The sequence below is a fragment of the Pteronotus mesoamericanus genome, unplaced genomic scaffold, assembly GCF_021234165.1.
Source record: "Pteronotus mesoamericanus isolate MK-2021 breed Mesoamerican mustached bat unplaced genomic scaffold, CSHL_Meso_final scaffold_167, whole genome shotgun sequence".
Lineage (NCBI taxonomy): Eukaryota > Metazoa > Chordata > Mammalia > Chiroptera > Mormoopidae > Pteronotus > Pteronotus mesoamericanus.
In genome coordinates this window covers 29,808,627-29,831,610 of record NW_026555308.1, presented here as the reverse complement: position 1 = coordinate 29,831,610, position 22,984 = coordinate 29,808,627, and the positions used below count along the sequence as shown (strand labels likewise).

Genomic DNA, 22,984 nt, shown 5'->3' with positions numbered 1-22,984 from the left:
GACACATTTCAAGTGGCAAGTGGCTCCCATACTGGATAACGTAGATAGAGAACACTTACATCATTGGACACACTGCCGGGCATCTCAAGTAGTAGAAGGGCCATGAGCTTGTTCTGGTTGTAAGATGTTATCCCTTTGTGAGGAACACTCATTGGATTTGTTTTGAGAATAATAAAGTGTTGTCTATGTATGATGGCTTGGGAAGAATCAAAGTGTATTAGAAAGGAGATCCCCATTTAGTTGTTTAGTGTCATCCTAGAAGGAGTGAAGCTGAACACAGTACTTGATGATGTCATTCAGTCCTCCTGTGCTTCTCCTGGGGAGGCTCACCAAAGGGAGACAGAACTTTGGAAGGCGGCTTGATGATATCTGAAAGTTTAATGCCTTAAGTGTTACCTTTTCGCTAGTCCTTTGAAAAGTTAGTGGGAATGTTAGTCATCCGAATAAGAAGCTGAGTAATGATGATTAACCCTGTGTCCCCAACAACCCCTCAGCAGTAAACTGAGAGGTGAGGCATCAGGGTGTGCTAATTGAAACATGCATACAGGGTCTTAACTGCCACGGCCAGTTGTCCCAAAAGAAGTTGTGATGTTTGAGATTCCACAGTAGTGATGATGTTTTCTAGGCCCTGCTTTGGGCTTGAGGTTTTCATTCTGTTTTGAATGTATTCCTGTGTCCTAGTTGAAATCCTAGGATGTAATCATTGTTAATATTACTTAAAAAATATTTTATTTATTTATTTTTTAGAAAGAGGGAAGGAGAAAAAGAGGGAGAGAAATGTCAATTGGTTACCTCTTGTAAATGCCCCAACTGGGGACCAAAGCCTCAACCTAGGCATGTGCCCTGATCTGAGATCGAACCAGAGACCTTTTCTTTTGCAGGACAATGACCAACCAGCTGAGCCATACCAGTCAGGACTAAAATTACTTTTTGATCATTTGCTTTTATTCACTTTTTAGGAAATATTGACAATCCAGGAAAAGAAGGTAATCTTGTCTACTCACTGTATAACTTCTGTGGTTTCTTAGGGCTAATTTCTAGGCTGAGAAACACAATCTGTTTTTATAGTGGCAAGTGGAGTACACATTTTAGTTCTAAATTCAACATAAATTCAGCTTCTATAAAGATGAATGTGACCTTATGGTCTAAATTCTTATTCTTCAAGGTACATAAGAAGAAAGGGCTATCACTTTGTTTTTTGAGATCTACTACAACAAGATTTGGTCCTACATTTTGATACCAGGTTTTCTTGTTGCTCTGATTCATAATTGTTTACCTAAAAAGTTTAAATTGTTCACACACAGCCCTCCCCACCCCGTCCCACCCCCATAGGAAGCTCTATATACAGCGAACTGGCTAGCACATGTGATGGAAGGTGGAAATCATATATCATATTGTTGGTGGTCTCTTACGAGGCTGTGTCTTGGACAGATCTCAGGCAGTACACTTCTAAAGCAAGAACAGAACATCACAAGGATGCAACAGAGCGTCTAGTTCACTCCATACCCCTTACCAGAGAGATGAGAGGTGAAAAAATAGTCAGGGAAGTTGAGTGACCTGTCCAAGTCCCACAGCTGATTGGGGTCAGAGGCTGAAGTAGGATTCACCTCTGCTATTTTTCCTATCCTAGACCTTTTCATTCAGTCAAGCTAAATTCTGCAACGTTTTAAAAGCTGTGACATAGGTCACTGGATACCTAGCAAACACCTCTCAGGCTGGTGCTGGGTAAGGGTGATATATTAGAATCCTATTTGCCTTTGATTGGTATTACTTTGATATAAGAATTCAACCTAAGCTTCTCTGTGGTCATTTCTGCTCTTCTGTGTGTAAATCTTTGTGACTGTTAGCATAAAAAGGATGGATTGACTTCTGACTATAGCAAATAAATCACCCCAAGTTTTGACAGCAGAGTTAGAAAAAAAAGAAAAGATTAATTGGTTTTATTTAGTGGTTTATTGTTTATTGTGATAGCTATTAAAAATAGATAACCAGAGGCTAATAAATGTTAATGGTCCCTTCACTATTAGAAAAATCTATTGTCAGTGGATATAGCATGTATTAATGTATTATTTTATTTATAATCTTCAATAACATTTAAAAAATTCACCCCTAAGATAGTGATTTCTTGATCAACTCTTTAAGGTTAATAGTTACAACCAAGAACAGATTTGGCAGGAGGACATTTTCATCTACATATAATTTTAATGACCTTCAAAGCATTATTTTATAATTATAATAAAATGCATGTGCAATTTGTCAAGATTGATAAACTCCTTATCAAGGACTCTTATATATTTCCTTGAAACCTGTTTGAGAGCAGTTAAATAGATTTCTAAATGTAAGTAATTAAAATTGTATGGTATTGAGTTATTGATCAATCCTGGACTATTAATCAAGCTAAAAAATTCTACAATCAGTGCTCAGTGTGCTGAAGTCTGGTAAAATAATAGTATTTGTGTTCAGTGAGGCAAGTAGCCACAATTAAGCACTTCACTTGACAAATGAGAGGGTACACTTTATTTTGCACTTAATTGAATTGTTGTACATGCTCGGTCACCATTGTCTTCTAGGCCTACATTTTGGCTTCTGGTCACTGGAGCTTATGTATTTGCTAAAGGTAGAACAATTAAGTCTGCTTTCGCCGTTGGCTTTCTAAGTGTAGCCAGAAACGTCTGAGCCACAAACCAGGACTTTGTGCAGGACATGAGTGCTGTTAATATCCCTCATGACAGATTCTCAATTTTCCTAACAAAAATTTTGATAAGCAAATTAGGGCCCTGTCAAAGTATGATATGAAATAGCTTCAAATAGGGAAAACTCCCCAGGTTTTATATCACTCAGCAGACTCTGCTTAAGTAAGCTGAAGAACTTCTGTAGATGAAATAGAATTTTAATCATTTTATGAAAACCAAAAATTGGTTTAATTCTCATGAGATGAGAAGAATGTTGTCTGAAAATCTTGCTAATTATCAGGTATCTGTCACAACTTCCTTCCATTTGTTTTTGCATCGCAGCCATCCTTCTGCAAGCACGGGGACGTCCCGTCGTTTCTGCACTGCTGTAGATCAGTACTTTTTACCAGATTAAACTGGGGAGCTGACGTTCAAGAAAAAGGCCCAATTTATCCAATGGATAAATATTACTCTGGGTGGTGGGGAGAGTAAGTAGAATTCGGGATTTATTTTACAAAGAAATAAATCTGGGTGCTTACCTGTGTTCATCTGCGCTGTATCAGACAGCTCCAAGTTGAGGTTGTGCTATAGACAGATCCCAACACAGTTTAGTATTTATTAAAACACACATGCAGCTTGCTGACTTGCCTGTATTTTACCTGGCACTTAGCATAAGATCCAAATGTGCAGGGGTGTCCAACCTTTTGGCATCTCTGGGCCACACGGGAAGAAGAGCTGTCTTGGGCCACACATTAATTACACGAACAATAATGAAAACAAAAAATCTTATAATGTTTTAAGTAAACTTACGATTTCGTGTTGGTCCACATCCATAGCCATCCTGGGCTGCATGTGTCCCATAGGCTGTGGGTTGGACACCCCTGCTAGAATAATCTTGGAATCAAGAGTTTATTTCCTGTGAGGAAAGTTTATCCTGTTTCCTGAACTGACATAGATAATAAGGACCGCTTCCCCTGCCCCAGAGGATTTTTGTAAAGATTAAACTAGATAAGTGATTTTAAACCCCTTTGAAAAGTTAAAAGTGCTATGGAATTATGAGAGTCAATTATATATTTTTCTCTTGTAACATTCCAGTTAACCAAGTCTGTACTTTCCATGTCCCCCCAAATACATTAATATATGCCTGGGGGAGGGGATAGAAACAAGAAAGCAGGGGTTCTTGAAATGGTAAAGCTATTACCAGAAAAAAAAATTGTTTGGGAACCAATGTCTCAACAGTTCTATGAATTTTGTTCCTATGGCAGCAAGTAAGGTAATGGGAACCCAGTGGCCAAAGAACTATGCCAAACAAAAAATGTCAACGAAAAGTGGTGGCCTTTGTCTCATGATGCTGACCTGCACTGACCAACAGAGCAAATAATGACTAGGCAGTCTCTTTATTTGTTTCAGACCCTACCAATGCGGGCACTGCTCCCAGTCCTTTTCCCAGCCTTCAGAACTGAGGAACCACGTGGTCACTCACTCTAGTGACCGGCCTTTCAAGTGCGGCTACTGTGGCCGTGCCTTTGCAGGGGCCACCACGCTCAACAACCACATCCGAACCCACACTGGAGAAAAGCCCTTCAAGTAAGTATGACTGACCTTTCACCCCATCTTCCTCCTAGCTTTTTCCGTGAGCTGGCAAACGGGTTGGAGCCATGCTGCCCAGCTCAGCCAGGAAGGCCGACGTCCAGGCTGCAAAAGGACCTACTTGTTTAGTGGCTGGCCTTTGGAAAATGAAGTCAGGAAACCCATACATTGATTCTCACTTGAACTGTTCAGCCTTGGACATGAGATAATCTTTCTGGGTCTGTTTTTTCATCATAACATAAAGAAGTAGGAGTAAGTCGTTTTAAGATTCTTCCTGGTTCCTGAAGACCTGATGGCAAGCCCATGGCCATTGGCAGGGTGGCCACAACTTAGGACATCTCTTGAGGAACTTGAACCCTGTAGGATTCTGGTGAACTGTTCCCCTCCTCTTTCCCTGTGTGTTAAAGAGGTTTGAATCTATTATAACAGCCAACTTGCAACTTTTCCATGTGCCTTTTGAATCTCAGAATTATTATGTTGATAAAAAAAGAAAAACAAAACGAACACAGAGCATGTCTGAATTGTCAAAGATTCAGGGAATGTGGAAAGAGGTGGAACTGAATTCCAAGGGCTTTGGCTGACCATTCAAGCACATTTCTAGATATAGCACAACCATGAAAGGATTGGACATCTGAATGATGCAAGGTGGCCTATTCACTTACTCATTCACTCACTCATTCATTCACTCATTCATTTAGGCATGTGTTCATTCATTCAGCAAGTATTTACTGAGCACCTTCTTTCATACTAGGCCCCCAAGTCTTTGAAGACTTCATAGTTTATGGGGAAGCCCAGTTGATAAACAAGTATTCACACATAGGGTGAAAGGTGCAGAAGTGAAATACAATAAGGCACGTATGTACAGTGTCTCAGAGTATCACAGAAGTGGAGCAATCCATGCCATCTGGAGGAGATGATGTCTGCAGTTTTTTTCCTCCTAAATTTTATTTTTCAGTTACAGTTTATATTTAGTGTTATTTTGTTTTAGTTGCATGTATACAGCATAGCGATTAGATAATCACATACTTTACAAAGTGATTCACCCCCGTATTTCCAGTACCCACCTGGCCCCATGCATAGTTGTTACAATAGTATTGCCTCTATCACCTGTGCTGCACTTGGCATCCCCATGACTGTCTGTAACTACCAATTTTCAGTTCTTAATCCCTTCACTTTTTTGACCCAGCTCCCCAACACCTTTCCCCTCTGGCAGCCATTAGTTTGTTCTCTTCGTCTATGAGTCTGTTTCTGTTTTGTTTGTTTTATTTTGTTTCTAAGATGTGTTTTGAAGGATAAGCAGGAGTTTTCCAGGCATACAAAGGACCATTCTGACAGTCCACGCACATTTGTGAAGTAGTGTGTAGTATGTCGTGGTAGTACTAGTAGTAGTAGTATGTATGACTGGTTGGTCATCTCAAAACCATTTCCCCTGTCTGTGACACGGACTCTTTTCCGTTCAGCCCTCTTACATCTCCCTTTACTTGTTTACCATGCTGGCTTTCCCCTAGTTAAGAAGGAAAATAAAAAAAGGCATAGAGGTATAGCCTGTTTACCTGCTGTAGGACAAGATCAAGCAAGAAAGATAATGATCCAGGCAGTAGGAGACAAATCCCCTTGCTCAGTATCCGCCAACGTGTCTTCCCAGACTCTCATTACCCCTGAGTTTCCCTTTGGACCTCCAGGCGTGGCTGTTGCCATGGTGCTCAGGCTGAGACCAGGCTGGGCCAGGGGATTGCAGGGTCCTGCTGGTCTGGATCCTGCCACCTCTTCTCTGCCAACAGAGGAGGGAGCTTATAAAAGGCTGTCTTATTCATTCACCTCCCTGAATGAGTGAATTAGTTACCTTTCTTCATTATTCTTAACTGTTTTTCATTGTGGTTTAACTTATGATACGAATAAAAATAGTTTTCATTTTCATCTTTGTCCATGCGTGCAGCTTGTTCACTGCATAAAGACATCTGGCTATGGAGACTGCATGGGTTCTAAAATTGAGCCTGCATTAATGCCAGCCAGCTGTGACCTCTGGGTCTGAGGTAGCCCAAAGGGGCCACTGTTTTTAATTCATGCTAAGGGGCAGATGGGTTAGCACAGCAGTAGAGTTCCCTAATGCAGGTGTTTGTGTCCTACAAGGTGGACTCTCTCCTTGCCCTAAGGTCTGATTATCAGGGGGTTCCCAGATTCTGGCCTCCCCATCGCTCTGGGTGTGGGAGATGACAATGGCACCTTTCCCTGGGAGCGCTTGAGCAAGAGAGCTTTTTAAAAGAGTTGCAGGACTGACATTCCTTCTGGCCCTTATATTAGAGAGGGCAGCCAGCTAGACACAGTGCCAGGGATCAGATTGATTTTTATCTTGTTGCTGTGTAAATAGATTTTAGTAATTAATTGAAGAGGTTTCAGGGTCAAAATGGGAAATAGATTTCTATTAATGTTAAGGTGTTACTTATGTGTAACCTCGTTGACTCCACTCAATTTTTTTTCTTTAACACCCTGTTTTTGTCATGTTTCCAATAGAGTTGCCATTTTAACTTACTTTTAATTCATCAGATTACTGTTTTGAAGGGCTTTAGCAATTTTATCTTTCTCCTTTCTAAAAGTATGCTTTTGTGACCATAACCTAATTTCATGTGGGGAGAAAAATGAGCAAAGAACCAGAGTTGGCTGGATTAGATTCTATGTGCATATTTTAATTTCTTCTGCCTCTACTTTTATTAAGATTAGCCACGTGCTGTAGGGTTGTGTTTTCTTTTTTTTTTTAATTTATCAAATATATATTCCTGGGGTAGAACTGAGTGTACGCTTATTTTATAAGTGCAAGATTTTAACATATTCTAGGAAATGGAAAGCCAAACCTTTAGTGTATACAAACAGATAGGTTAGGATTGAACTGTCCCAAAGGGAGTTTTGGGAATCTTCCAACCATAGTTCATGGATATATTTACATCCCATGGACATTTGTAAATATTATGAAGATATCCTTTTACAAGATTATAAGACAAACATTCAAAAAAACTTTTGTTGCAGATTAGTCAATAAAATGGGTTTCACCACAACAGTTAACTTTACTGCTTCAACTAATGGGTATCGGCTTAAACAACGTCGCAAAGAAAGAAAAGAATCTTGTAAAAGATGTACAACCCTAAACTATCCACATTGAGCAGCTTCCAAATAGATGCCCCAAATGGTTCAGTCCCCAAATTCTCAGGGACCAGGCGAGATTGAGCCTGTCACATCTTTCCAGTCTCTTAAATCTTCTGCTGAGACATGGTTTTTGAAGGCAGATCAAGACTGTTGCCATCCAGAGAAAGCTGGGGAAGATTTGTCATTAAGAGATCAGTTACATTCCAGGCTCTGCCTCACAGTCTCATGGGCTGACTTCCCACTGAATGACTCCATCCTGCAAGGTTTAGGTAGGTCCTGTGCCTGTCAGTAACTAACTTGACTGTAGGCTTAGGATTTCGAAGGTAAAGGAGCATGTAGGAAAAAATGCACATCAAGGAATATATTTAAGGTTTTGGCTTTCAGTTGTACTGTGAGCCTGGATGTCACAGAGAGCAAGGAACAAAAACAAGAAATTTCATGTAACAGCAATTGCCAAGTACTTGGTTGAAAAAAGGAAGGAAGAAAGGAAGGGAGGAAGGGAGGGAGGGAGGGAAGAGAGAGGGAAGGAATAAAGAAGGAAATTGGCAGTCTAAATCTTATTCTTCACAATGAAAAATCCTTGCTCCTTCCCTATTACTGAACGTGATCTTTCAGGATTTTTAGGGCCGTTGCTCTCCCTGGCTGGACCCACGTGAGCCGCTTCACGCTTGGCTTCTGTGTGTGGGAAGAACAGGACTTGCCATGGCAGAGGTTCTTCTCTTCATCTGTTAGAAGCAGGGAGAATACTCATCACTGCATTTTGCCTTAAGTAAAGACAGTTTGGCGCAGTATAAAAAAAAAATCAAAGGATATTCTAGAGAACATCTAAAGTTTAATAAGATCTAGGCAAAATCAAAGCAAATTAAAAAAGCACATCAGGAAATATGCATGGAGCACATCATATGTATGAAGCCCTGTGCAGTTTAGTTCAATTCAAGTGTTTTTTGACAGCTTGTAGAGGCACAGAAAGTAACAGAACTTGACCTTATTTTGCATCTCTGTCAATTTCAGATGGTAATTGTTAAACTCCCTGTCCTATAATCCAGTCAACCATCACAGTAAGTAAAGAATGATCTCAAATCTAAAAGGAAATCAAATCTAATTAAAATACCCACACTGGTAGAAAGTTGGGGACTTTCTCTTTGCTGAAATGTTTCGCCGACTTTCCACTTCACTGTTCCTGCGATGTTCCGTTGAAGGCTGTGACGTCATCGCCATGAAGAGGACCCCGTGAGCGAGAGCATTTCTTTGCTCCCAGCTCATTACCTGCATCTTTCTCTCCTCCTTATTCTGCTCCCCTGCATGAAGTCCAGGCTTAGCGGTACCCGTGTGCATTCCTTTTTCTGGGATCGTGGTTCAGGGTTAAATGCCAACCCAGCTGACATCCAGATCTGATCGCTAGCACCTACGTATTTGCCTAGGTATTGAGTCTGTCCTTCTGATGAGTGTTATTAAGCTATGAAAATAACTTGTGAAGGAAATTTTTCTAAAATTAAAGGTGATATACATAAAACTGAGGTCCTTCCTTTATTTAAAAAATATTTTTATATCTAGCTCTCTTTACTTCCTCATTAATACAAATTATGTTCCTCTAATTCCCAGACCATATAGATGTTTCTAGTAGCCTGGTTTTGCATATGTTTTTACTCATACTTGATGGCAGATGACACTAAAGATGAATTTTCAGTAATGATCTCATGCCACAGTTAGATCTGACTTAGTAGTTTCCTAACTATTACAACAAATTTTTCCATGAGTAAATATCTGTGAGGCATTTAGGCAAACACTTGAGAAAAAAATGTAACTCTCTTTTTAATGTCTCTGTCCAATCTGGATGTTTAAATATTACATATACATGTACACTTTGCCTTCTGTGAAGCATGAAACTTCCTACTTTTGAATTCTTTATATTCTAATATGTAAGGTTAGAAGTGCAAAAAACGTGACCCAGGTAAATTGCCATTCCTCATAATTATTCACACTGTTCTGCTGTCATTGGAATTGATTCTAGGGCTTTGAAATAAAAAAAAGAGGAATATAATAATTTGAAAGTTTGTCAAGCAGTGAAAGGTAGTATATTTTGACACACTAATCCAGTAACTAATCAGTTTTCGAATAAACAATCAGCAATTCACTAACATGTCATCAGCACCTCAGGAGCTCCAGAGAGGGGATGAGCTGCCCATGGACGTTAATGAATACACCAAAAATCATTACCTGATCAATACTTCTGAGTTATTTTCATTGAGCTGATAGGTCTGATACATTAAAGCTGACATTATACATTTGTCAAGATCACAGTGCAGTTTTTAACAGTGGAACAGGCCGCTAAAAATATTCCCTGAAAGACAATCAAAGAAACACAGCTTCTTCACCCTGACACACTCAGTTGGCACAGAGCCCTGAAAGAGCCAAGCCTGGTGGTCAAGCGCCGGCCCCCCTACATTCAGAAATGTGCAAGAATCTCTGGAGTGGGTAGATGTGTTCTGTTTTGATAGGTAATTATTTCAATGGCAAGGGACTTTGCATAATTTACTCAAAAGGAGAGAGGACTGCTCACTAGATAACAAGAAATGGGCACATGATTTTTGCCACATGCCCAATGGCGCCCAATAGTGCGGTGACTCGGGACCAGAGGTTGTTATTTATTTATTATAAATTTCTGTTGTTGTTTTTGGGGGGGTTTAAAATTTATTTATTTTTAGAGAGATGGGAAAAGAGGGAGAAAGAGAGGGTGAGACGCATCAATGTGCATTTGCCTTTGCATGCCCCCTACTGGGAACCGGGCCCTCAACCCAGGCATGTGCCCTGACTGGGAATTGAACCAGCGACCTTTGGTTTGTAGGCTGGCGCTCAATCCACTGAGCCACACCAGCCAGGGCAGGTTGTGTTATTTAAAACAGAGACTGTGGTCTGCAGCTCTTCTGAATATATTTCCCTTCAAAGGTTTGAAGAGAGGATGTTAAGGGGATGGATGCAGTGGTCGCTGCACCCCAGAGGGTGCACGGCCAGTGCTGTGGGCAGCCCAGACAAGCAATGTAGTGACAGGGAAGTCCCTGTGCCCTGGTTGCTGTCACAGTGTGTGTGTGTGTGTGTGTGTACTGTAGATTGAATAACCATCAAGTTAGTAAATGTGTGTTGCCTGGGAGATAGGTCAGGCCCCGTGTTTCTAGATTACAATCCTTTTTTTTTCTTTTTAGGAGAGGAGCTACTCTTAAAGTGTGAAACCAGTTTCCCCTTCATCATACACTATCCCTTAATTATCGCTCACAGGGACGTTATTTCACTGTACTTTCTGAAAGGGGGAACTTCTTGAACAACACAAACATTGGTTTTATTTCAGATTTTTTGACCCCCTACCCAACCACAAACACTGTTTTAATCCTAGGTTTGGTTGGGCTGTGATACTGTAACAAAACTTTTGCACAAAAGCAACTACCCACACGCACCCTGCATAGTCACCGCAAACTAATGTATTGCTTCCTCTGGTTTCCAAATTCCGAGATGATCGCTCCTTGGCTGCTGTTTTGAGGAGAGTAGAATTCCTGATTTTAAATTAGCAGCAGGTGAAATTCTATTTGTCATCAATTTCTCTTTCGGGTTACGGAGCAGAAAACTGCAGACAAGCTGCTGCTTTGATGGCTCACTCCTAAAAATCTCTTTTTGTTCTTTATCTATTTGAACTGACAGTGATCAGAGCTGCAGCAGGACAGGGCCCTCTGGAGAAATCACCTTCCCCTGCCTATTGACAGATCCCTCTGTTCTGCATCAGACGGGCTTTGTCCCGTCACAGGCATCCAGGCCTTGGAAGGAGCCACCAATTAAACCACTTGAGCCGGGAAAATCTGAAGCCACTTTGGAGTGTCTGTTCTGATTAGGCAGGATGAGAGGACGCCCATCACCCTGCAGGCCCCGCTCCCTGGTCTCAATTTTCTCTCTTGCCTCCACCAGGTGCGAGAGGTGTGAGAGGAGCTTCACGCAGGCCACCCAGCTGAGCCGACACCAGAGGATGCCCAATGAGTGCAAGCCAATAACTGAGAGCCCCGAATCAATCGAAGTGGATTAACTGATTGACTGGTTGGAATTAAACTGCAAGGAAAGTCATGATTAAATGTCACGGACACTTAAGCAAAACCAAAGATTTCCTCTGAGCAACTTTCAATCAGTCCCAGAAAACCAAAAGCAGTAATAAAATAAGTAAGATGTTAAGAGATATTGATCCTGGCATGGAAGTCAGACCAGGAAAAAGATTATTTATTTATGATTAGGGATTAGACTTATTTCAGTGGACAACTGACCTGGGATGGCCAACATTTCCAGTACCACCACGTGTTTGCTTTGTTTCTAAAAAGCTTTTTTAAAACTGTTATTTAATACCAAAGGGAGGAATCACATGGGTTCTTCTGCCCACAGTTGTGACTAAGAATGCACACACAGGGACTTGTTTCTCGTTGCACCTTTTTCGAGTAGCATGATTCAAGGGGACCCATTGTACAGCCCTTCTTCCTGCTGTTTCAGTTTGGCCGTGGCCTGGTGCGGGCTGCCCGGCAGGGACCGCGGAAGCAGAAGCAAGAGCCTTCGCTCGGCCAGTGCCGTGCTCAGCCCCACGGGCATTCCATTTCTGTTTTCCACGCTCACTCCTCATGCACTTTTCACGTGGCTCCTTCCATCCAGCCGCCTGGTCTCGATGCAGAAGAGCCTGGAAGTGGAAGAAAATGGTTTAAATTTCAAAATTCAAGGGAAAAAAAAATGGGGGACTTACCTTGTCCCATTTCAAAAACATTTACAATGTACGGAGCTTCATAATACAGTATATTGTTCTGAAGCAGCTAGTTGAGAAAATTTTGTTTTCAATAACATTTTAGCTTAAAAAAAAAATAAAAGTTCTTTGGTATGAGGCTGAATATAAGGTATTAGGCTTCAAGTAATTTTTTTTGTTGTGTCTGTGAAAGTCTTGAATATGTGAGCAAAAATAGTGCCAAGCCCCATTGTCAAGTCCCTTTTAAGCAGTTTCCTTTTCTTTCCTCATATAGGTGAAGCCAGGGAGGCCCTCCTGAGTATTCAGTGAGCATTTCTGCAAAAATAGGTGAAAGTAACCTACACAAGGAAACACTGAGAAGAGGAGCCATGGAGAGGGTTGTGGTTAGAACAGGCTGCCCAGGAACAGCTAATTTTTCGATAGGACTTACCTTTTCGTCTCCTGTGGCCTTTGATAATATTCTTCTCTCAGCTGCGATCCATTGAAACAAAGAATTATGTTCACAGTTGCGCTGTTCTTTGATTGACTGCTAGGAAAAGAGTTTAACTTTAGTGAGTCCTCTGGTAGTTCAGTGATGATGCTCAATAAAATTGGGTCACACTGTGAAACGATTCACTTCAGGAGGAAACAACGGCTACTGCACTATTGTCCCTGAGGTCACAGCAGCATCTCAGTGACTGAGCCTACCTTGATGGCCACTGTAGATAAAACTGTTTTATCTAGAATGCTAACTTAACAGCAACAAACCTCTCTTTGTAGATTTTTTGGTGACCTGATAACAAAGCATCGCCTTCTAAGGAACTCCTTGTCTTTTACCCTCCCCAGTGTCTTCCCTCATCAAAAATAATGAGACACATCACCGAACTAATCACTGAAAGGAAGGGGACTGCGGGGTTCAGTTTAATGGATCATCACATATTTGGTTCTCAGAAAAATCTTCCTCCCCTTTTAATTTTGCTTCCTTATCCCTTAGTGTCACTGACACATTCAAAATGGAGTCAAACAGGGCTTCGCTAATTGTGTTTGTAATTCATTTATATATATATAAAATATATATATATATATATATATATATATATATATATATATATATGATTATAAGCCCCAAAGAGGAGCTTGGCTAATTCTGACCTCCATTGTCCTATCTCAAGTCATTTACCTACAACTTTTTCCCAATTCTTGTTGGCTTCTTGTCATGCAAGTAGTAAGCTCTCTGTACTGCTATTTAACGTTGCTGATTGAAAGTATTCTTTCTAGTAGACAGGAATGTGTTCTGATTTTACCATTCCTTGCCCGAGGTGATGGAGGTATTTGCCAACAACGTGTGACAGTGGGAAGGGTGGAAAGAGTATGTAGCCACATCAGCCCCAAACCTGCAAGACAGTGATGGATCGGCTACACAGATGAGCGAGCTGTTCCATTTACTAATGTTGAAACACTTGCTTGTACATTTTTAAAACAGTAAGGGACTTACCTGCATGTTTCTGATACATTTTTTTTCTGCAAGAAAAATTAGTTCAGTCATTTGCCTCACTTCATAACTGAGCACAATGCATCCTACTCAGTTTTCATGGGTCTCCCCCCATGCAAGAAAGTGACGGCCTGGGATGGCCAACATTTCCAGTACCACTATGTGTTTGCTTTGTTTCTAAAAAGGTTTAGAAACAAAGCTTTGCTCTCGATATCCGGCACCAGAGAGGTTTTCATAACAATGGTCTCTGCCGCTCTAATGGCTTTGCCAGCTGATCCCAAACTTTCACTTAATATGGCAGTAACCTCTGTACCAAAAGATTCTTTCAGCCTTCCGGTCCATTGAAGTTTGTTTCTCTCCTTTATTATTGGGAGAAATTTTTGGCATGTATTGTCCACCAAATTTGGTTAAAAAATATTTTCTACTTAATAAATAGAAAATTGGGTACATTCACAATTTTCACATTGCTGAGCCATTGCCAGATTCTAGCAGACCAACCTAGGCCATCTGCCCATAAGACAGGCCTACACCTGCAAATGGACTTGGAGCCTCGAAGTAGGTACTGAGATCATTGGAGTCCCAAATGCTTTTACTTGAAGTATGTTCCAGGGAGGGGGTTTTCTTTAAAACCTCCCCAAAATCGCTTTAGCCTTCTCTATGTAAAATCAACAGATATTCCCTTGGAACACTGTAAGTGGTTGTAAAAACTGCAGTTATAAAGATTTAATGGTCTCCCTTACTAGCAACCTCCTAATGAATCATGGTATAAAGAGAATAAAAGCTCTGAATCATTGAGCCAAGGGGGAGACAGCCACAATGAGAAGGAGAGACTACCAGAGCTGAGTCAGTTTTTGGCTCATGAAGCAATCTCTCTTTGCCCTTCTCTATCAATGGAGGCAGTTTTTTTTTTTTCCTCCCCAGAGTCAGACTTACCATCACAGTACATGTTCATTGGTCTAGCTATGTGTCTACACCAAAGGCTAATGTCACTTAAAAGTCGAGGTACACAAGATTAAGCGTGGGGCTGCAGGCATCACATTTCTAAAATATCCCAATAACCTTGCACAAACCTGAAGATTTTCCCTAGGAAATGCACAGGATTTCTTAAGATAAGCTTTTCATTTTGATTGTCACCGTTGTTGAAAATGACTATTTTCAGGGTACCTATGCTTTTATAGACTTACTGTGTGGGTAATTAAAGCTGTAAAACTAAATCTTTTGTAATTTATATAATTTGATCCAATTAGTAAATATTTACTGCATGTCTTTTCAACTGGAATCTTATGGGGAAACTGCCTTTTTTTAATAACATAAAAAGATTATGACACAATTTCTGTCCTCACAGGGCTTACAATTTATTGGATTATAACTTGGAAAAATTTCATTCTAGTCCAGATATGCAAAGATTTACAAACATGTACCAACTACCCAATTTCTTCATCAATCAGTTGGTTCATTTTTTAACAATTTACTCAAGAAGAATTTGTTGAATTCTTGTTTGTGTAAGATCCCATATTAGGTGTTCACTATCAAGCAGCATTACTTAAATGACTATTGGTGAGAAAATAAATTTCCCCTCATCAGTGGCAGGCTAGTTGCATGGGTATTTTCATCCTAAGACCATTGTCTCCGTGAAGTTTTATGACCCTATTCCAGTGATAAGGCAACAAATGGGGACAGGGCTGGATTTGCTCAGGGAAAGAACATCACCCTCCAAGGCCCCAGGTCTCTGGTACATCATTGCAAAACTAATTGCTGGTCACTGGTTATCAGGGTTGTTCATGTAAAAAACTAATATTTTATTGCTTTTCATATTAGAAGTAGCTTTATAACTACATTTGTTTTGCATGAATTTAAAAAAATTAAATGCACATATCTGTTGAATTGTTTAAAATGGGGAACATGGCACAAAACAGGGAGCAGCCTGGGGTCAATGGGTCGCCCTGAGCCGACCCAGCAGCCTCATGTTTAGGAGCAAATCCGTCGTTCTCATGTTAAGACTGTGTATGCCTGCGGACACCAGGCCAGGGATAACAAACTAAAGAAGCACATTTTCAAAACAGAAAAAAAAGTTTCTATTTTCCTTCCTTCCTGTGAATTTCATTTCATTTCCCACAGCCTTTACTAATTCCTGACAGCAAATCTGGAAAGAGACTAAGAGATGTGCTTCTTTAAGTGATATCAGTAGGTTCCAGAAATGTCGTTCGTCTGTCAGGATCCTTTCAAGGTGAAAATGTTTGGAGACATTTTACGAAGTGACTGGATGTTTGGGTACTTATCTGCCCACGAGTCTGAGGCTTTCCGATCACTAACACTTATCTGAACTACCGCAAAACAGCAAGTGGAGTCCTGGGAAGAGCCGCATGTTTCAGGCCTTCACAAGATTAAATTCTACCAACCTAGTGATCAGCTGTCGAGTACAACTGAGCAGAGAGAGACAAACTGAAAATATATTGCTTTATCTGTGGAAGCTTTGCCACAGATGTTTAGCCTGTAATCCACGGATGCGTTTAACATTTAAAATATTTATTTCGTTTCTTATTTTAAGTAATGAATGTCAGCTGTTTCATCAGATCAATATGAAAAATGATTAAACATGTCAGTCAGAAAACACAGCAAAGACATAAAACTATTGAATTGTCTTCTTATATATTGAGAAACTACCATTGTATTTAGAATTACGAAAGGGTCTGTTGAGATTTTAATGGAAAAATAAAGTCTGAGCTTATTCCCTGAGTTGTAGGGGGGAATGGTAATAATGATAGCAACTTATACTGTGCAATTACTGTCAGGCACTGTTTTAACTGCTTTACATGGATTATTTAACCCTCAGTTACTCTAGGACAAGGATACTATCATTATCCCTTTCTCATATATTCTTAATCTTAGCCACTTCTTTATTTTTTCCCCCTCCCAAACCACGTGACAGTTTAACTTTTTTAAAGGGAAGATACTTCCTTATTCCAAGATTTTTTCCCTGAGAACAAGAGCTTTTTAAAATAAACACAAGTATAATTTATTTATAAAATGTGTCCGTGGAAACAATACTATCATTAATGCTAAAATACTCTTAAAATATACATCGTTGTAGTTGCTGACTTTGTAATCTCCAAATCTGTGCTGCTGGACAGCAGAGCTTCAAATACCCTGTTGTTTTTATTTTTTTTAATATGCAACTAAAATTCCACATTAAAAGAGAACGAATCCTCTCAAATATGTGATACACATTAGGAGACAAATGGCATCAGACAGGAAGGCAGGTGATGTTGGGCAGTGGCCAAAAATGAAGAACTCAGCTTGAACACTATTGACAAGCGAAACGCGTCCTGAACAAAGCTAAGCGAAATCTAGTTTTCTTTCTTTGTTCTCACCGAATGCTAAGTGAGTTACTTTTCAGGCATCAGTGGAGTAATTATGCAGTTGTGTCCATTAAGAATATGAGCTTATGTGGTTAGCCTCTTGGTTTAAAGCAGTGAGATGGGAAGGCTGGAGTCAGGTTTGTTTTATCAAAGGCACAAATAATGCAGCTCCATGAATGAGGTGCTCCAGGAACCAGTTCAAGGTCTCAGGCACAATCTAGATGAGACTATTTATAAGATGTGCTCAAGAAGTCCGTTTACAAAATTTCTTTATGAACTGACTTTATTACAAGGCAACCCCTTATCATGATATTGAAATCGCAGCCTATGCTACTTTTCCCCAAATTCAGATCCTAACAGGCGCATTTGTTTATGGAAATGGTGAACATGCCTTCCCCGTCAGTCAAACATGGTAGGCTCCGGCTGGTATTTCCTGTTTCCTGCCTTGCGAAACATCCCCGCTGCTGCCTTCCTCTCCCAAAGCTTGGCACATCACTCCCAACTGAAAACAATCTCTATATAAACTTCAACAAGTTGGAGATCTATTTCTACAGCAGAACTCTTTGGAGTTAAAAAAAAAAATCCTGTCACAGCAGGTGATCACCACATGTCGGTGAGAGCAGCAGTTTCAGACTAAATGTCCACGGACTCACAGTCCCTCTTGGTCTTCTTTCAAGCATTATCTAATGTGAAACTATAACCTCTGCAGACTTACTTTCTCTGAATAATCTCATACACATACTCAGGTTTCTCCAACTGGGAGAGAATGAAATAGCAAAATTAGAGACATAGTTCTTTTCCTGGGAAGTTATAAGTACCTTATGAAAGAGGCTTCTTCCTCATAATACAAATGCAGAGGCCAAGGTGGTGACTCAGACACTAAGGAAAACTTGGGCTCAGAAGAGCAAAATAATTTTGTAAACATGATGTCACCAAGTCAATTTATTTTGTTATACTAAGGGGAAAGCATCTAGCTTTGTAATAGTATGCTAATAGAAATATGATATTTAGATGCTATCGAGGCATTGTGTAAATTTCCTTAATATGCTAATTTTAAATTCATTGTAAATGATCCCCTTTGGAATAGAAATATGTTTCTCTCCATCTTCCTACCAATTAAACTGGTTAGGGTTAGTGCTCAATTTCAGCTTTGTGAGTTTGGAAAGTTTAAACAAGTCAGTCGAGAGGATGAGGAGAAACTCACTGTGGGTGGTGAGGAGCATTGGCTCTGAGGGCCCCTGGTATGACAAGAATGATTATCCTGCAGTGAGAATGGTAAACAATTTGCTTACGTTTTTAGCTTTATTGAATGCACATCTTTAAAAAAAAAAGACTACAAAGGACCAATGAGATCATGCATGCAGCTGTACTCTTATGATAGAATCTACTGGGATTACATTATGTTTAAATGAAAAACAGGCACACTTTTAGAGATAATTGACCCAGAAATGTAAATATATTTGATTAATAAAACATTCCTATGCTGACTTGATCTGCTGATGGTTATCTGTCTTTTCAGTCCCACGTTGGTTGCTTTTTCAACTGTTTGATTCTGTGTGCAGCTTAGGTAGTAGGACGTCAACAAACTCTACTTGAGAAAGCATAACTTGGAAAACAGAATGCTTGTAGCACCAGCTAACAGAATAATTGGTAACATTCAGCCCCGTGGTTTATTCAGGTATGTTTGAAATGGCTTTTTTCCTTCACTCCTGCGCTTGCATGCTCATTTACTCAACTGAGTCAGACCCATTCTCAAGGAAACTTGCCTGCAGAGGCCCAGCCACAATTCTGTGGCAAGGTAGACTTCATACTGGATCTCTGGCCCCCTTAATACTTTGAGAAGAACAGAAAGCTCTTGCTCTAAGAGTGGCCTGGGTCTGTGATCCTTCCGAATGTTCAGGGCCATGCAGCTCAGTCAGAAAGCTAAGGTCAGCTGTTTGGTTCTGTTAAAAAATAACATTCCACTTTAAGAAAAGTATTTGAGCTTCAAGAAAGAGCAGGGAGGACACTGAGGCTGGAGTGGATGAGGGAGGGGGAAATTGTAGGAGGTAAGGTCAGAGGTAAAGTGGGCTGGGCCTCTAGAGCCTTGAAGGCCCCTGTAAGAACTTGGCTATTTCCTCTGAGTGCGGTGGGAACAGTGGCTTGAGCAGAGGTGGACATGCTCTGACTGAAAAGGATCCTTCTAGCTGCTTTGTTGAGAAAAGACTGTAGGGAAATATGGGCTGAAGATGGAAGATGGACATCTCAGTACAGGGGAGGGATGGTCATGTCTTCTGCAAGGGCGATGGTGGTACAGACAGCCAGAAGTGGTTAAATTGGGGTGTTTTTTGAAGACTGACAGCATTTACTGATGAATTGTCTGTGGGATGGTAGATAAAGAGAGGAGTCAAGGTGACTCCAAGGTTTTTTTTTGGCTGAAGCAGCTAGAAGATGGAATTTTTTGGTTTGGGGCTTTCTACTTCACTTTTAGGTCGCTCTTCCTTTCCATAAGCCTCAGGGTCATTCCAGTGTAGAAAATGGGAAAATGATCATGCACAGCAGGCAGCCATCTGACAAGGATGCTGATGCCCCAGCACGGCCGGGCTCCGCAGCCAGCCCCGATCTGAAAACAGGGAGTTAGATTTTACCCTCCTTCCTCTGTGGCACCACATGGACCGTCCATTGCCCAGGAATGACATGCAAATGTTTCTTGAGGAAAGATTGTATCAGAAGTGAGGATCTGCTTTCAGAATTCGTGGAACTCTGCAGCTGCGGGACGCACGAGTCTCATCCTGGAGATTCTTGAAGGAAAGGCTGCTCTGGGACTACCCCTGGCACCGTTTTCCCATGTCACGAGTTTCTCTGGTCAGAATGGAAGCTCGGTTCAGTGTCTCTTGGTGGGGGGAGGGCAGGGCCTGGCAAGGGGGTCGCTCTGGTTTTCAGCCTCATGGTTGGGGCAGTTCTAAATAGCTTTAGTGTGACTTCTAGTCCTCAGACAACTTGTATTCATTGTTTATACACTCATTCATACATTCGCTTAGCAAATACTCTTAAAAGTCTATGTGCTAAGATGTTTATATACAAAAATGAATGGGACATGGTGTGTAATAGGTGCTTCTCTTCCTGTTTATAAGGCGGTATGAGGCCCGCAGAGACCTATAGAGAAAGCCAGGCCAAATCAACAAGTTAGAGAGGTGATTTTGTTATCATTTAAAAGGGTAACACAGCCAGGCAGAAATTTTTTCCACCTGTTATTCTGGATTAACCCTTTTTACCATCCCCAAATTAAAACCAGATGTGTGGGTATAAAATTTATGAACAACATGCTTGCACATGCAAGGGAATACTAATTATTTGGAATCCCAGGCACGACCAAAATCAATTATTTAGTATCAGAACAAATAAAAGAGAACTTTTAGTCACAAACTCACCATATAATAGAGAGGGGAGTGCTCTTACAAGGCCTTTCCTTCCATTTTACCTGCCTTCAGGTCGTCAATATGCATGCCTGCATGCACACATTTTATACGAGATCTTCTGTTTTATCTTCGATATCCTTAACTTAAAAAGTTGAAGCTCATGTTTGTATTCTCTTCTGAGTTTTTGCCATCCTCTCCCCTTTGTAGTGGGTTGAATGGTACCCACCCCCCAACCAAAATGGGTTCACCCAGAACCTGTGGATGTGACCTTATTTTGGAAAAGAATCTTTGTGGATATGCTAAGGATCCCGAGGTCATCCTGGATTATCCAGTTAGCTCCTAAATCCAATGATGTGTTTTTAGAAGGGACAGATGAGAATAAGGCACACAGGAAGATGGCCATCTGAAGACAGAGGCAGGGGCTGAAGGGCTGTAGCCACAAGCCAAGGAATGTCTGTAGCCACCAGCAACTAAAAGATGCACAGAAAGATTCTCCCCTAGAACCTTAGGAGGGAGCATGGCCCAGCTGACACTTTGATTTCCAAATGCTGGAGCCTCCAGGTCTGTCGGATAATAAATATCTATTGTTTTAAGTGACCACGTTTGTGGTAATTTGTTACAGCATTTATAGGAAACTAACACACCATGTAGTTTATGACCCAGCATCTTGCAAACAGTGAGTGGACAATAAAATTTACTTTGGGGACATTCTCTCCACTGAGATAATTTCATTTTTTCTTACTCTCATTGTTCAATAAGTCCTTTCATGTGGCTTTTGCAATGCAAAATGACTGTATTCCTAGTAACTGTTCTTGAATCAGTTAAGTGCCTGGGCCTGTATAGAATCTGTATTCTGCTGACTCTCAGGGCTGGCAAGATCCTTTTCAGACATTTGCTAACTATTATTTGTTTTTCAAACTTTCATTGTATGCAGACAATATAATGGCAAGGAGCATATGTGCAGCCTGCCAATTTTAGGTATATTTTTAAAGAGTTGTCATAAGTTTTAAATAATACATAGAACGTTTAAAAATTCACCATAATTATTTTCATGTAAAGTATAGGAATGATAGAGTCTGGAATCTTTCCCCAAATTATTCTCCTGAAAAGTAATCTTGTCATTTGGTTCCTTGTTGAATAGCTTGAGTCATAGGTCTGCTTCCACATCTTATCAGTTTCTTGTCTTTTTCCTTATTTCTTTTAATTTAGAAACACTTAATTTCCGATTATAAGTTATTGGCAATGGCAGCAGGTAGCTGATGGCTTTGTCAGAGTCTTCGGTGTTCAGATTAGACTCAAATCCAGCAATTATGAATTTTTTCACTGTGAATTTCATTTGGCATTGTTTCCAAATCTAATCTAAGAACATACATTGTTTCAAAATTGGAAATTTGAAATTTCAACTTGAGAGTTAAAAGCTGGTTTCCTAATCCACTCTGATTGCCTGTGGCTGTGAAAGGTATTTTTTTCCTCTTCTGCCGTAGTATTTGTTTATGGTTTTAAAATTTGCCCAATGTTACATCATTGATTTTTTTCTCCAACAAATGACAAAAATATTCAAGTATCAGAAAAGCTCTTGGCAGTTAAACATGTGCATTCCAGTTTTGTCTTATTAAGAATTTATGGTTTTAACTTAAAATTCATGATGATATAGGGTATATTGTAGAATCAGAGTGCATTATGAGTTGTATAAAAATACAGCCCACTAGTTTTAGGTGCATTTAAAAAATGCATTCCTCAGAGAAGAAATATTGGGGGGAAAACCATTTGGAATGATGGAATAGTCTTTTACTTTGCTTCTCTTTGTTTTCATTCTCTCTGCCATGTAAGCCTGTAGTTCTGGCCGCAAGAGGTGGAGTCCATTTCTCCACACCTCAAATAAGGGTTGGCATTCAACTTGCTGGTCAACAGAGGGTGTAAAGTGACTGTGTGCCAGTTCTGAGTCCAGCCTTCCAGCGTTTTTGTGTGTATCTGCTTGCTCTCTTGACCCTCTTCCATTGCCATGAGAACAGGCCTGAGGAGGGTGAGAGACACTTGGAACTGAGCTAAGTTGCCCCAGTAGCTTTAGCCGATATCCAGCCAACCCCAAGGCATGTGTGTGAGCCCAGCCAACTTCCAGAGCGCTGCCAAGCTAATCCTCAAATGATTCCCCTACATGAGCAATGCAAGCGCTGTTGTATGCCACAAAGATTTTGGTGATTCTTTGTTACATGGGATAACTGGGTCAATAGATAGCTCAGTGTAGAACCGGAATGCTTGTAATTTCACTGCTTTTTCATACAGTGCACCAAAAAGACATTCAGTGTCTGTGAGTCGATTATATGAGTATTTATAATTTTCATTATTCCCTTCAACATTTAATTAAGATTTGGAGACATGTGTTTGGCCACTGCTGTTCTTGGTGAATAAAGCTGGGTATGGATTGACACTTATTTAATTATTGGCAGTTATTTTACTCTTGTATTCTTGATGCACGCATAGTTTAGCACCCCATCAATACTCAAACAACTTGTCTTTTCTATTCATGCCATTGCTTATCAAATAATTATTAACCAAAAATGTCTGTTCTTCTGCGGGATTAGCTTGCAGTTTTAATT

At 40.4% G+C, this 22,984-nt stretch overlaps 1 protein-coding gene across 1 annotated transcript in view; it reads left to right on the top strand.

Moving 5' to 3' along the window:
* The window catches only part of PRDM6 (PR/SET domain 6), a 96,703-nt gene extending 85,237 nt beyond the window's left edge, over positions 1-11,466 (top strand). Inside the window, exons 6-7 of the mRNA XM_054589323.1 lie at positions 4,083-4,259; positions 11,352-11,466. Of these exons, the coding sequence (XP_054445298.1) occupies positions 4,083-4,259; positions 11,352-11,466 (292 nt within the window). The remainder of the gene's footprint in view (positions 1-4,082; positions 4,260-11,351) is intronic.
* The last annotated feature ends 11,518 nt before the right edge of the window (positions 11,467-22,984 follow it).